At 39.5% G+C, this 14,133-nt stretch overlaps 1 protein-coding gene across 2 annotated transcripts; it reads left to right on the forward strand.

Annotated features, from left to right (window-relative positions):
• Positions 1-178: 178 nt before the first annotated feature.
• Positions 179-13,906, forward strand: wdr45b (WD repeat domain 45B). Of its 2 annotated transcripts, none has more exons than XM_006796927.2 (10): positions 179-443; positions 1,506-1,580; positions 3,001-3,102; positions 3,578-3,665; positions 3,937-4,031; positions 4,306-4,496; positions 4,601-4,686; positions 6,494-6,595; positions 6,725-6,846; positions 11,279-13,906. In XM_006796927.2, exons 1-10 carry the CDS (start codon positions 377-379, stop codon positions 11,383-11,385), a joined length of 1,035 nt encoding a protein of 344 aa, XP_006796990.1. In that variant the 5' UTR covers positions 179-376; the 3' UTR covers positions 11,386-13,906. The 2 variants fall into 2 exon arrangements, with proteins under 2 accessions (XP_006796990.1, XP_087701377.1); XM_087845251.1 differs by lacking the exon at positions 179-443 and adding an exon at positions 866-921.
• Positions 13,907-14,133: the final 227 nt, after the last annotated feature.

The raw sequence follows: 14,133 nt of genomic DNA on the forward strand, positions 1-14,133 counted from the left end.
TAAACCGTGGTGCTTGGTATATATTACGTATAACTGCAGGGCAATAGAATGGGATTGCATTACATATTGATGGACTTTCCCTTGGATCTTAAAAACCCGCTTATTAGTTAAGTCGGAAAGCAACATTTCGTAAAAACGAAGTTTTTGCAATTATTTCAGCATTTGCTCTCGTCTCTTGAATGCGCTAGCGGATGGCGCAAACCCTCTTTGATCTCCCGACTGGTGACAGCGCTTCCTGAGAAGGAACCAGCCTCGTTTGTTTTCCTCCTCCCTATTCAGCACAGTCAGGAGGAATGGTAGCCAGTTAGCTTCTCAGACAGCAGTTGTTGGATTAACTTGTTACCGCTGTTTTGCATTCGGTTGTTCTGTCACAATAATGAATTTACTGCCTTCAAATCCGCACGGGAATGGACTCCTCTATGCTGGATTTAACCAGGATCATGGTATGAAGCGTCGTGGTGGGGGGGTTTGTCCTCCCAAACGTGATTTGGGAGCATCGTTGATGCTAATCTATCACTACTAAGCCAGCGTCTTCAAATATAAAACCTAAAATAACAACTGCAGTTTTTCACGTTCAGATATTGTAGTCCATTGTGAAAATATGGCTACGTCCTCTCTCTTCTTGAAACATTAACTTTAAGCGCTCAACGTTAATACTAGCTTAGGCTAACCTATCCGAAAAATAGTTAGCGTTTTTGTTTTCAGCTAACCAGTTATCGAGTCTTAATTAGAAACTAGAAAATTTGGTACAGACATGATAAAATAATGGTCGAATTCTATAACGAGGTAATTAACGAACTGATTTGTATTTAAACTTAGCACAAATGCTAATATAAGCTAAGTTTTTATCGCACTAGTCATTACTGTGACCACAACGGGTGTCAGCAAGTGTTAGCTAAGCAATGCTAACAGCTCCCTTCGGTAAATGAACGCTAAACCGACATTAATGCACCTTAATTGCATAATTTTATGTTAGCTTTCCCGGTGATCAGTTTTTCGTTATGACTGTCCATTTTCTAAAATACAGATAACATGTTGTTCATTTGTAGTTTATGTTAAATCGACATTTTCCTAGCTCCCCACCCACCAACGTTTACACAGGCCGTAAAGTTGGAGTGTGATTCCTGACCGTGCGGTCAGCATCTATCATAACCTTTTGTTAAAGTTACTCGTCAGCCACATTTGTGAAGATTGAAGTTAACTTATTGTTACTACACTATGGGGCCATGGCACTAAACGTCACTGTCGTCGTTGTCAACATATGATGCGGCAGTTTCATATGAATTCCAGAAGAGATCCAAACACTTTCTATATAAGGGCTGCACTTGTCTATGCATATCATTCTTCCCAGTGTCCTCATGTAGTGCGTCCTCGTTACTGTAAATCTTGAGATGACTTGATATTGTAAAGTCATTTGCGAGAACCACATCGTATGACAAGAACAGTGGATTAACCTTGTGTTCATCTTGTGATTTCTGCTGTTTGACCTCGGTGTCTCTCTACAGGATGCTTTGCCTGCGGTATGGAGAATGGATTTCGTGTGTACAACACGGATCCTCTCAAAGAGAAGGAGAAACAAGGTAACATGACTGCAAAGATTGGTCATATTTTTTTGTTGGTAGGGATTTTACGCCTCAGACTCAGTAAATACTATTTTCTACAGTAACTGGTTTGCTCACATACTAGATAATGGATTAGAAGAAGCAGTGTGGAAATTTTAAACCGTTTTAAAAAGAAGTCAGTGACAGAGAAACAGTCTTTGAAAAGAAATTCCACAAGAATTCCTTGATTTTGTTTAATTTGAAGAGGACAAATATAATAAAAATGGACCAACACTAACAAACCATTTTTAAATTCCCAAAAGTAGTTCAGTATGTGGATTACTGTGTTTACATTGTGTTTGTGACATGGGCATACTTGTCTGTTCACGTGAATGGATAAGCACCCATGCTTTGTTAGAAATATTAAAACGTATCATACTTATATGTATGTGTGTGAGGATAAGTGCTGAAGCAATAATCAGCTGCCTTTCCAGTAAAATCCTCTACCATCATGGGCTGCAGCTGGTGACAGTAGCCCCCCTTCAGTTTTTGCAGTTCTTAATGGACATTCCTTGTGAAAGTGGATTGTCGGCTGCAGTCAAAGACTGTGGAGTTGGAGTCTATCTGATTGCAAGACTCAAGACAGTTGAGTGAAAATGAGGACCACCAAAAAAGCACCCTGAAAAGCCTGGATAGGAAGGACAGGAACTGGCTGTCTAGCAGCAAGTGACCCTAAAATAAGAATGAGGGCATTGTCCAGTATCAGAGTACACTTGGGGAGCCTTCTTTATAGCTGGGTAACACACCCTACTAAAGTCCATGTGTGGGGAAACCCAGAGATCTTTACATACAGCTGTTTGCATGAGAAGGCACATTGAGTGATGATATATTTTTACTTTACAGTTTGATTTAAATAATTTTCTTAGTACATAATAAATCATAAGATATGCTTTATCACAGAAGTTGGTAATTTCCTGTGTTACAGCAGTAAAAACAACACAAAAAAGCCAAACAATGTATAGCTCAATAAAATAGAGTAAGAAAAAAACAGTATCTGAGTAAAAGTCTTACATTATTAAATGGAATGTAAACGATGAATACCCTACAGTGTAGAGTTCAGTGATTTAAAACAAAGGCAAAATAATTGTTAGAACTTGGCGCCTGCTGCTTACAGGAAGTCAGTGTTGTAACTGCATTGCAAGTCCTGAAACATGGAGGACATTTTACCCAGCACATGGCTAAGACGGCACGTGTCATGTGACCAAGCACATGACCTCCACTTCTTTAAACTCAAATTTAACTGCTTTAGGTCTGCAGTCTCTCCTTTCTCCGAGCTAACCCACAGTTAGAGACTGCAAGCAGTGCAGACAGTTTTTTGTTTGTTTTTTTCTTTTTACCTACTACTGTCACTTACTTTTTTACAGTATTTTACATTACTGCCCATTAATGTCATTTTCAGAATTCCTCGAGGGTGGGGTTGGCCACGTGGAGATGTTGTTCAGGTGTAACTATTTAGCACTAGTGGGAGGAGGCAAGAAACCCAAGTACCCAACTAACAAAGGTATGTTTTGTCAGCTTTGTTTGCTTTACCGTCAATACTGGATTTAAATCAGTCCTGTAATCTGACAAATGATCACTTTTAGATTTTAAGAAAGATTCTTTTTTTTGTCTGTCATTGTCATACACAGTGAAATTTGTACTAAATTTGTACTAAAAGCCACAGATTATAAATGTCCACTCTGCAGCTTTTGTTCCAAAGGGTGTTAACTATGGATTTCAGTGGGATGTTGCTGTTAGTACTTAAAGTAATGTTTTGAGAAATTACAATGGAAGAGAAGCAAAACACATATCAGTTTGATGGGATATCTCCAGGTCCAAGGCAGATAACCCTTTGTTTTGCTTTTCCACCATACTTTCACATTTTGCACAGTATGACTAAGGTCTGTTAAATGCTGTATATGTTGCAACACTATAATGCCACTTCCTGTAGAACATGCAGTATGTTTTATATATGTGACGGCTTTTTTGTTCTCCAGTGATGATCTGGGATGACCTGAAGAAGAAGACTGTCATTGAGATTGAGTTCTCAACAGAAGTAAAAGCAGTGAAACTTCGACGTGACAGGTAGCTCAGTTATTATTGCAGCAGTTTTAATGATTGTTTTTCTCTTTTTTGTATTCTGATCTTTTTGTTTGCTGATAGCGTGGTTGTTTTTATTCACACTCCATTTTAAAAAAAGAGTAAATGAATAAAATAAAGGATCTTAATATCAGTGAGACAGGCTGATAAAGATTTAAATCCAAAAAATGAACTCTTAAATTTTGTTTTTCCTTTTTTTTGGCATTACTTAATAGTTTACATTTTTGCTTGTGTGTCGGTTGTCCCTGGTTCTTAGGATTGTGGTGGTCCTTGACTCAATGATCAAAGTGTTCACCTTTACCCACAACCCACATCAGCTGCATGTGTTTGAGACCTGCTACAATCCCAAAGGTCAGTTTACCCTTTGAATAAAAGTGTGACTTGCTCAAGCCATTAAACCATGCTGATTCTTTGGAAACGTATTAATCAACAAAACTGTAGTCCCAAATGTTCTGCTGCTCTGGTCAAAAGAATAAGTGAAAAAAAAAAAAACTGAGCTCAGTGGCTAAAAATGTTCCTTTTGTTTAAGAGCAACAAAATTTTTTTTTTTTTTTTGTGGAAGTGCTGTTCTTCAGGTGTGTGACATTTTCAACACTTGCTCACTTTCTCTCCTTGTCCTCCTCAGGTCTGTGTGTGCTGTGTCCGAACAGCAACAACTCTCTGTTGGCCTTCCCTGGGACGCATTCAGGCCACGTACAGATTGTGGACCTTGCCAACACAGAGAAGCCTCCAGTTGACATCCCTGCCCATGAGGGGGCACTGTGCTGCATAGCGCTCAACCTTCAGGGCACAAGAATAGCTACTGCGTCAGAGAAAGTACGGACTTTAGAAAATTAAGTAAAGTAGTAGTAAAGGAACACTCCTTCAGTTGTGTATTTTGCTGTATTTCTTACTAACCTGTGTTCTGTGTATTTCCACAGGGGACACTCATTAGAATTTTTGACACATCTGCAGGTCAGCTCATACAGGAGCTAAGACGAGGCTCGCAGGCAGCTAACATTTACTGGTAAGTGCTTAGCACAATGCTAACAGCATGAGAAACATGTCAAAATGATTGAATAATAAGTTAGCAAGCTAGCTCTGTCAATGCTAGTTCCTCTACTCTGAGTTCCTGGCTGAACTTCTTACCCTATCTTTAAGTCAAAGACCAGCCACCCTTCAGAGAAAGCTAATATTTGCTGCTTGTATCAACAGTCTCATTCTGTGTGTAGGAACATAGACTAACCAATAAATCGACAACTTTGTTTTTATGCTCAGCGTTTTGTTTATCACAGCGGACCACTACAATCTGTCTTTCAATCTCCCACTTCCCTCACTCGTGAACAAGACGCCAAGAGTCTTACTTAAGTCCTCCACAGGCAGCAGCTTGTCCTTGGCCCAGACAGGGTACTCCACCCTTTTTTGGCTGAGAACCATAACCTCAGATTTGGGAGTGTTAATTTTCCTTCCTGTCGCTTTACACTCTCCTGTGAACCGCCGTAGTGCTAGCTGGAGGTTAGCTCGAGGCTTAGAGAACCATGTCACCTGTAAAATGTAGAGATGTGATACTGAGCCCACTAAAGTTGTCTGCAACCTGGCTATGCTAGAAATTCTGTCCATAAAAATTATGAAAAGAATCAGAGAAAAAAGGCAGCTCTTGTCGAGGTCCAGCTGGGAATAAGTCCAGCTTGGACTTAACAATGTGGACCAAGCCTTCATTGTAACTGTACAGTTAATCATTTGTTCGCAGCAACAAGCCAGGCTCGAGAACCTGGCATAGACCTTTCCAGTAGATTAACTAATGTGAGCACCTATAAATGCCCGAATCGAAGTACGCTCTCCAGTGCACCTCTTTGAGGATGGGAACTACCACTCAGATCCCAGATCTCCATGTGATGTTACAGAGGCATTTGAGACATGATATTCCCAGCCTCCCTTGGAATGCTATTGAAGTTTGCTTAGATGTGGGAATTGAAGATCACAGACTGACAGATGCTCCCAGTGCAACCTCAATAAACATTTGGGCACACCGGGCCTGAGCAGCTTCCTCCCTCACCACCACTAGGTCCGATCAGTTGACAGCTCCTCTCTTCACTCGATCAGCCCCCCGAGGTCTCACTGTGAGAGTTGAAGTGTTTTAGTTAGACATTTGGGTGGGGAAACCTCCAGCACCGCACCCAGAACTTGCAAGAAGGGTGGGTAGTGTGAATTGTCATTCAGCACAGAAGCACAAGTGCCAGTCAGGACATATACCTGACTGGAGGAGCAGCGATGCAAACCCATCGTCAACTGGGGAAAAAAACCCAATACACATGCAGCGAGCCGAGGTACCCATCACTGCCTGTTGCCTTTTAATGAATGCAGCTCCAGACTGGAACGCAGCTCCTGTTCAAGAGACTGGTTCTAGGGTCCAAGCTTGAGTTGAACACTGAATATTATCTAGCCAGTGCCTTTCACCCTGACACACTGCCTCGAGTTCCTTTCCCACCAAAAGGTGAGGTTCCTTGTCCTAGCCCAGCCTCTATAGCCAGGGATTGGACTGAACAGGGCACCTGACAATATGCAGTATGGGCAGTATGGTCCTCCTGCTGGTGATGAGTCTATAGGAGGGAGACCCATATAATTTGGTCTTAGGAAGAAATCAGGGTATGGTCTGTACTGTTTTGAAAGCTTTAACTGTATCTTTCAGTGCCTGTCTAGCAAAGCTTTAATGTTATGTACTTACTGTGTCGCACACTCATTAATAGAGCAACCAGTTTGCAGGTTTTACTTTGTCCCTCTGTGTATCTGAGTTACTGACAGTGTGTTATTTTCTTGGTCTGCTGTCTTTTCAGCATTAATTTTAATCAGGACGCGTCCCTCATCTGTGTGTCCAGTGACCATGGCACAGTGCACATATTTGCTGCAGAGGACCCAAAAAGGAACAAACAGTCAAGGTTGGTCTTTGCTTAAGTTTCTTTTTTCTGAACTTAGATGATGGGAAGAATCTGTTGCGTAGTAATTACATCCAATGCAGTGTTATAAGCATAAAGCCTAAAACACCCTGTTTATCTTTGTCTCTGCAGCTTGGCCTCAGCCAGCTTCCTGCCTAAATATTTCAGCTCGAAGTGGAGCTTCTCCAAGTTCCAGGTGCCCTCAGGCTCTCCCTGTGTGTGTGCCTTTGGAACAGAGCCCAATGCCGTCATAGGTAGGTTCCAGACACATGTGATATTTTCTGTAATGTCCAACTCATCGTCTGATCATGTAACGGTGTTTGTCAGTTGCAGACGATGTTGCATTTGAGAGAGCTCATTAGATCACAACAAACGTTTGAATTTATTGGTCTTTTCTCACTCTTGTGAGATTGACTTGTATGGGCACAAAGCACACAATCAGTCACTGAGTTTTAGTTGTACTGCTGCTTCTCTGGCTCTCTTCCATGGTGTGTCTTTGTCCCGTCTTCCTTCCTTCACCCCAAGCTGGTCATGGTAGATGGCTGCACCTCCACGAGCCTGGTTTTTCTGGAGGTTTCTTCCCGTTTAAAGGGAGTTTTTCCTTCCCACTGTTGGCAAAGCGCTCGCTTATATGATTGTTGGGGTTTTCTCTGCTTCCTCTGTATTATTGTAGGGTCTTTACATAACATAAGATGTAGATGCTGTTATTTTACACATTTTATTTTTGCCTATTTTTGCCTCTTTTCCACTAGAACCCACTCAACTCTGTTCTGCTTGTTTGTAGTTTTCAATTACAATTGAATACCCTCTTGAGTCGTTATTGTCAGGTTTAAAAATGGCAGGTTTGATTCTTGTGATGGAGGCACTCTCATGACTCATTCAGTGACATCACTACTAGGTACCTGGTAAGGTGCTACCACCTAATGGAAAACCCTAAAAGCCAAGTAGAGTCAAGTAAATAGGCCTTTGTGAATTTGGTACCCATCAGCTATTCACCTTCTCTTCCTGGAAACTAGCGAGTGCCTCTGATTCACTGAGGAGCAGTGTTTGGTCATGTCTGACTTTTGTTGTGATTTGCTGCTATATAAATAAAACTGAATTCAATTCAGTTCAATTCAATTTTATTTATATAGCGCCAAATCACAACAAAAGTCGCCTCAAGGCGCTTCATAGATACAGAGAAAAACCCAACAATCATATGACAGGGCTCGCAAAATCGCTAGCCCGACGTCCCGGGGCTAGCGATTTTTCCAGTCGGGCTACCAAAATCTAACTCAGCCCTGCCCGTCGGGCTATCATAGGAAGGAAAATATATGTCTATGCTTTTGCATTCTTTCGCCAATGTAGCTGAGTAATTATGTCATTGGCATCGATGAGCCACTGTCAATATGTGACATATTGAAATCGCGTTTGAATTTGCGCTTGCTTTTTGCTTTCAGTTTCATTTTGCGATCGCGCGAACGGTGTGTAGAGAGCAGCGGCACTGTGACATCGTCTTATCACTCATTAGCTTACTATTCAAACGCGACAAGTGAAATCTCTTGCAGCAAGCTTAAACATGTGAGAGGTTGAGTGCGCAAAGAATCGCTGACCGTTATGTAAGTACGTGTGTAAAAGCAGCAGGATTTACGCTGGTATTTTAGTTCTGCTGAGCCAAATAAGACAGGTCAGGGTGAAGAAGGGGCAGCCAAAGAAAAGCTTACCACAAAACGGAAAAGTTATGACAAATCAGACTATGAGGCAAAAAGAAAGTGCAGCTTTTTTGGTTTCATGGACAAAATAATTTCTGTGGCTGGAATACGACGAGCTATATAACATGATGTTCTGCCAGGTGTGTTGTGAGTTTCATTTGATTTCTGAGTCGACAAGCGCCTTTGTTACTGGGACCAGTCATTTTAAGAAAGGCCCCCATTAGAACCCATGAGAAATGCAAGAAATGCATTATTGCCCAGTCTGCAGTATCTTTCCCAGAACAAACAGCAATTGCAAAAAACATACTAAAAATAAACCAAGCACAACAAGAACTCCTAAAAAATCTGTTTAGAACAGCGTGCTATGTTGCAAAGAGTGAACTACCATTGGTAAAATTTAGCAGTCTTTGCAAACTTCAAAAAGCAAATGGCCTAGATCTTGGTTCCACTTACTTCTTACCCGTGACTTCAGTGGAAATTTCAAATTCAGGATCTGACACAGACTGATTTATGTTCTACACAGTTCTTACAAGTTCATAGAAATTTCTGTTCAATTTGAACCAAGTATTTGAGTTGATGTTTGTAATTTTTATACAGTTGTTGTGATTTGTATTTTAACAATTTTTTTTGATTAATTTTGGAGGTGAGAGATTAATTTTGTTTCTCTTGTAACAATATTTCGTCACAATATTATACTTTAATGTATAATATTGCAACGGAAACAAAACATAAAAAAATTGCTTTATTTTTTATTCGGGCTACTTAAATTTATTTTGGGCTACCAAAAATGGAAGAATGCCTGCCCGAAGGGCTACCAGAGATTTTAAAATTTTGCGAGCCCTGTATGACCCCCTATGAGCAAGCACTTTGGCGACAGTGGGAAGGAAAAACTCCCTTTTAACAGGAAGAAACCTCCGGCAGAACCAGGCTCAGGGAGGGGCGGGGCCATCTGCTGTGATTGGTTGGGGTGAGAGAAGGAAGACAGGATAAAGACATGCTGTGGAAGAGAGACAGAGGTTAATAACAGATATGATTCAATACAGAGAGGTCTGTTAATACATAGAGAGCGAGAAAGGTGACTGGAAAGGAAAAACTCAATGCATCATGGGAATCCCCCGGCAGCCTACATCTATTGCAGCATAACTAAGGGAGGATTCAGGGTTACCTGGTCCAGCCCTAACTATATGCTTTAGCAAAAAGGAAAGTTTTAAGCCTAATCTTAAAAGTAGAGATAGTGTCTGTCTCCCGAATCCAAACTGGAAGCTGGTTCCACAGAAGAGGGGCCTGAAAACTGAAGGCTCTCCCTCCCATTCTACTTTTAGATACTCTAGGAACAACAAGTAGGCCTGCAGAGCGAGAGCGAAGTGCTCTAATAGGGTGATATGGTACTACAAGGTCATTAAGATAAGATGGGGCCTGATTATTTAAGACCTTGTATGTGAGGAGCAGGATTTTGAATTCAATTCTGGATTTAACAGGAAGCCAATGAAGGGAAGCCAAAACAGGAGAAATATGCTCTCTCTTTCTAGTCCCTGTCAGGACTCTTGCTGCAGCATTTTGGATTAACTGAAGGCTTTTCAGTGAGTTTTTTGGACATCCTGATAATAATGAATTACAGTCGTCCAGCCTGGAAGTAATAAATGCATGAACTAGTTTTTCAGCGTCACTCTGAGACAGGATATTTCTGATTTTAGAGTTGTTGCGCAGATGGAAGAACGCAGTCTTACATATTTGTTTAATATGTGCGTTGAAGGACATATCCTGGTCAAAAATGACTCCAAGGTTCCTCACAGTGTTGCTGGAGGCCAAGGTAATGCCATCCAGAGTAAGAATCTGGTTAGATACCATATTTCTAAGCTTTTCAGCGCCGATTACAATGACCTCAGTTTTATCTGAGTTAAGAAGCAGAAAGTTAGTGGCCATCCAAGTCTTTATGTCTTTAAGACATTCCTGCAGTTTAACTAATTGGTGTGTGTTATCTGGCTTCATGGACAGATAGAGCTGGGTGTCATCTGCATAGCAGTGAAAATGTATGCTATGTCTTCTAATGATGCTGCCTAGGGGAAGCATGTATAATGTAAACAGAATTGGTCCTAGCACTGAACCCTGTGGAACTCCATAATTAACCTCAGTGTGTGAAGAGGACTCTCCATTTACATGCACAAATTGGAGTCTATTAGATAGATATGATACAAACCACTGCAGTGCAGTACCTGTAATACCTACAGCATGTTCTAATCGCTCTAATAGGATATTATGGTCAACAGTATCGAATGCTGCACTAAGGTCAAGAAGGACAAGCACAGAGATGAGTCCACTGTCAGAGGCCATAAGAAGATCATTTGTAACCTTCACTAAAGCTGTTTCTGTGCTGTGATGAACTCTGAAACCTGACTGAAACTCTTCAAATAAACCATTCCTCTGCAGATGATCTGTTAGCTGTTTGACAACTACTCTTTCAAGGATTTTTGATATGAAAGGAAGGTTGGAGATTGGCCTATAATTAGCTAAGACTGCTGGGTCTAGAGATGGCTTTTTGAGTAAAGGTTTAACTGCAGCCACCTTGAAGGCCTGTGGTACATAGCCGATTATTAGAGATAGGTTGATCATATATAAGATCGAAGAATTAATCAATGGCAGGACTTCTTTGAGCAGTTTTGTAGGAATGGGGTCTAAAAGACACGTTGATGGTTTGGAGGAAGTAATTATTGAAGTTAACTCAGAAAGATCAATTGGAGAAAAAGAGTCTAATTTAACATCAATGGTACTAAGAGTAGCTGTAGATAATATTACATCTGTGGGATGATTATTGGTAATTTTTTCTCTAATGATAAAAATTTTAAATTGAATTGAATAATCTGTCAATCATGTAAAGGCAATATTTTGTAATTTTTATAACTTCCTAATCTGATGTAGTACCATATGGTGAATTCTTTGTGTGGTATTTGTACAAACACTCATTTTTAATTAATTTCTCCTTCTCTTCACTTTATAGCTATTTGTGCTGATGGCAGCTACTACAAGTTTCTGTTCAACCAAAAAGGAGAGTGTTCCAGAGATGTGTATGCCCAGTTCCTGGAGATGACCGACGAGAAAATATGACCTTTGACCTCTCTTCAGACTTCCTATTAAACAACCTGTTTTGTTTTTCTTTACAGTCTTTTTATTTTCAAGGCAGTTAGAGAAGTTTTTTGTTTCACTTCTCGCTATCTTGACAGACTCTGTAAAAAGAGCATTAAATGAAGGGAGAACAAGGAAAAAGAAAAAAAGGAATTTTTTGGGGTGGGAGGGGGCCTCTATGGAAAGGTGGTTGGCTGGAGGTATGAACAGTGATTCAGATTTCATCGACCTGCACTGAGGGACATGGACGATTTCCTCCTAAACAAAACACAAGGGGAATATAAAAGACCAAGTTATTTTTTGAAAGGACAACTTGCCGCTTTTTAAGACGTCTTCCGAGGAATTTACAAAGGATGGATATTTTTAATCACACAGATGATTCTGATAGTTAGAATGAGAATTTAGAGATTTTTGTCAACTAACACCACCTGACCTAACAATAGGGAGTGCCTCTGAAACTGGAGAGAATCTGTATGTGTGCACATATTGTTGTCTCATATATATCAAGTATTTGTGTATACTAGTGTACCATACTAAGCGTTTAAAAGCAGGATCAGAATGAAGATGACTGTTTTTCTTCACTTTGGTCTTAATTATCTGCAGAAACATCTACAGCCCCAAACAGAATGCCACCTTAGTATTACTAAATTTTCTTGTAGAAATTGTATATACACAACCTGCCAGACTCACAAACTGTACAGAATAGTAGCAAAAGAAATCACACGTCCTTGACATTGTGCAATACATAATTTCCTTAATTATTATTTTTTTGTTTTGTTTTGCAGATTTTTTTATATTTGCCTGATCAACACAGCTTAAAGAATTTGGCATATTTGTAAATAGCTATCTACCTTCTTGTTGAGTGAAGAGTGATACATGTCTGTATGGTAAATGTGAAGCTACAGAACACAGCTGGTTAGCTTTAGCTTAGCATAAGGTCTGGATGAAGGCGTCTGAGTCTGTCAATCAGTGCTTTTCAGTTTGTTTATATAAAAGGGTAAAAATAACACATTTTGTCACTGTTACTTATACCACTTTGGTTAGTAGTAGTAGTTTTGTTGCCATAGGAAAATTTTGACATGTCAGCTTTGTTGACTGATTGTAGCAAATGACATGACATTTTTTACTATAATAATTGTTCACAAATAGAAAAAAAGGAAAATTATTGGTTGTTATTAAAATAGGAGTTTCCCGGGCACTAAAGGTAAAAACAAAAGTTCCAGCAAAATTGATACTTTCTCAGTTGGTTTGGCTCACATTTTGCACTTTGACAATGAATACATTTAGTTCTTGTTACAAAACCAAACTCAAAAAGAGGAAGACAGAAGACTAGTTGACTGTAATTTCTCTATATAGAAACTAGCAGAGTTTTTCCTGTTTAAACTTATGCTAATTTAAGGTAACTGGCTTCTAGTCTTAGCATCCCATTTACCCGATGGATAATGAAGTCTTGGCATACAAGTGACTCAGCATTATCTCCACATTTTGATTATTTATTTATTTATTTAATTTGTTCAGTTTGTGAAAGCAAAGTCCTTTTTCTTTTCTTTTCTTTCAAAGTGGGAGTAATGCTCTTAAGTCTGTACGGTGAATCAAAAGCTTTGGCTGGTAGCAGTTTAGCTAAGTAAAGCAGAAAGAGTGGAAATAATTAGCACAGCTTTGTTGAAAAGTAAAACAAGTCACTAACCAGCCCTTCTAATAAAAACCTTCTAGTTCAGTAATTGAGGTCATGAAACAACTTTAAGTGTTCAAATAGAAAATTTATTTTTGCATTTGTATAATATAAAAAAGAAAAAGCTAACTAGCTGCTAGCCTTAGTTTTCTGTTTACCTCTAGAATATTCAAATCTTTTTGCAAAAAATCCACATTTACCAAAATGCTGAAATGTTAAAAGTGAATGTTGAGTGAATGTTTCTGCCACAACAGGGAGCTTAATAGCCAAACAAATAGAGATTTCCTTAATAAATAACAAAAAACGTTTGCTAGCAGCAGCTGAGATCAACTGTAACATTTAAAATTTGCTTTAAGAATGCACTTGTATTCAATATTCAGCCCAGTATGATTAATCAGAAATGTCACCACATTATTTTTGGTAAAAGTAACTACACCTCTTCACTCTGAAGCTAATTCAGCTAATGCAAAGTGAAGTGCTGTGTTGTTTGTTGGGCCATAAATGGGACATCTCAGTGTGGATCCAACTCGGTTGAACTTGTATAAGCGACGCTGTTAATGGGTGCTTTTTTTCTCTCTCTCTCCATTTGTCAGCTGCTTGACAACATTTTGTTGATTCATTGCAAAATTTACATCACGTGTGTCACTTTTTGGGTCGCATTGTACTTTTGTAGGTGTAACGCTGAATATACACGGGACTTGGCGGGTACTGACTACAGGAGGGATGCTGCACAAACTGAAAAGCCAACCTGCTTCTTACACACTCAGAATGATTGTAAAACCTGCATTTAAATTTGTGAATAAAATTTTTAAAATTTTACAGTTATAATAATGTGCTGTTTCATGCCTACTGTGACGTGGAAACCAAATGTAACACACTGAATCTGTGTAACTGTTGACTGTCTTACTGCTGTTTTTAATCACATCAGCACTGGCCCTGCTGCTAACTAATATTTTAAGGATACATTTGGTAACAAGATCAGCAAATTTACTAAAGTGTGCGAATTGGAAAGTCATAGAAGTATGGATACATTTTAAAAATTGTGTAACTTGAAGCTT

This window comes from Neolamprologus brichardi, chromosome 8 (assembly GCF_056152115.1).
Source record: "Neolamprologus brichardi isolate AB-2024 chromosome 8, ASM5615211v1, whole genome shotgun sequence".
Taxonomy (NCBI): domain Eukaryota; kingdom Metazoa; phylum Chordata; class Actinopteri; order Cichliformes; family Cichlidae; genus Neolamprologus; species Neolamprologus brichardi.

Bases quoted from the DNA above. Each gene is read 5' to 3' on its own strand.
- wdr45b (XM_006796927.2), top strand. From the start codon at position 377: ATGAATTTACTGCCTTCAAATCCGCACGGGAATGGACTCCTCTATGCT. The intron at 444-1,505 runs GTATGAAGCGTC...GTCTCTCTACAG, and splicing joins TGGATTTAACCAGGATCATG to GATGCTTTGCCTGCGGTATG. The intron at 4,497-4,600 runs GTACGGACTTTA...GTATTTCCACAG, and splicing joins TAGCTACTGCGTCAGAGAAA to GGGACACTCATTAGAATTTT.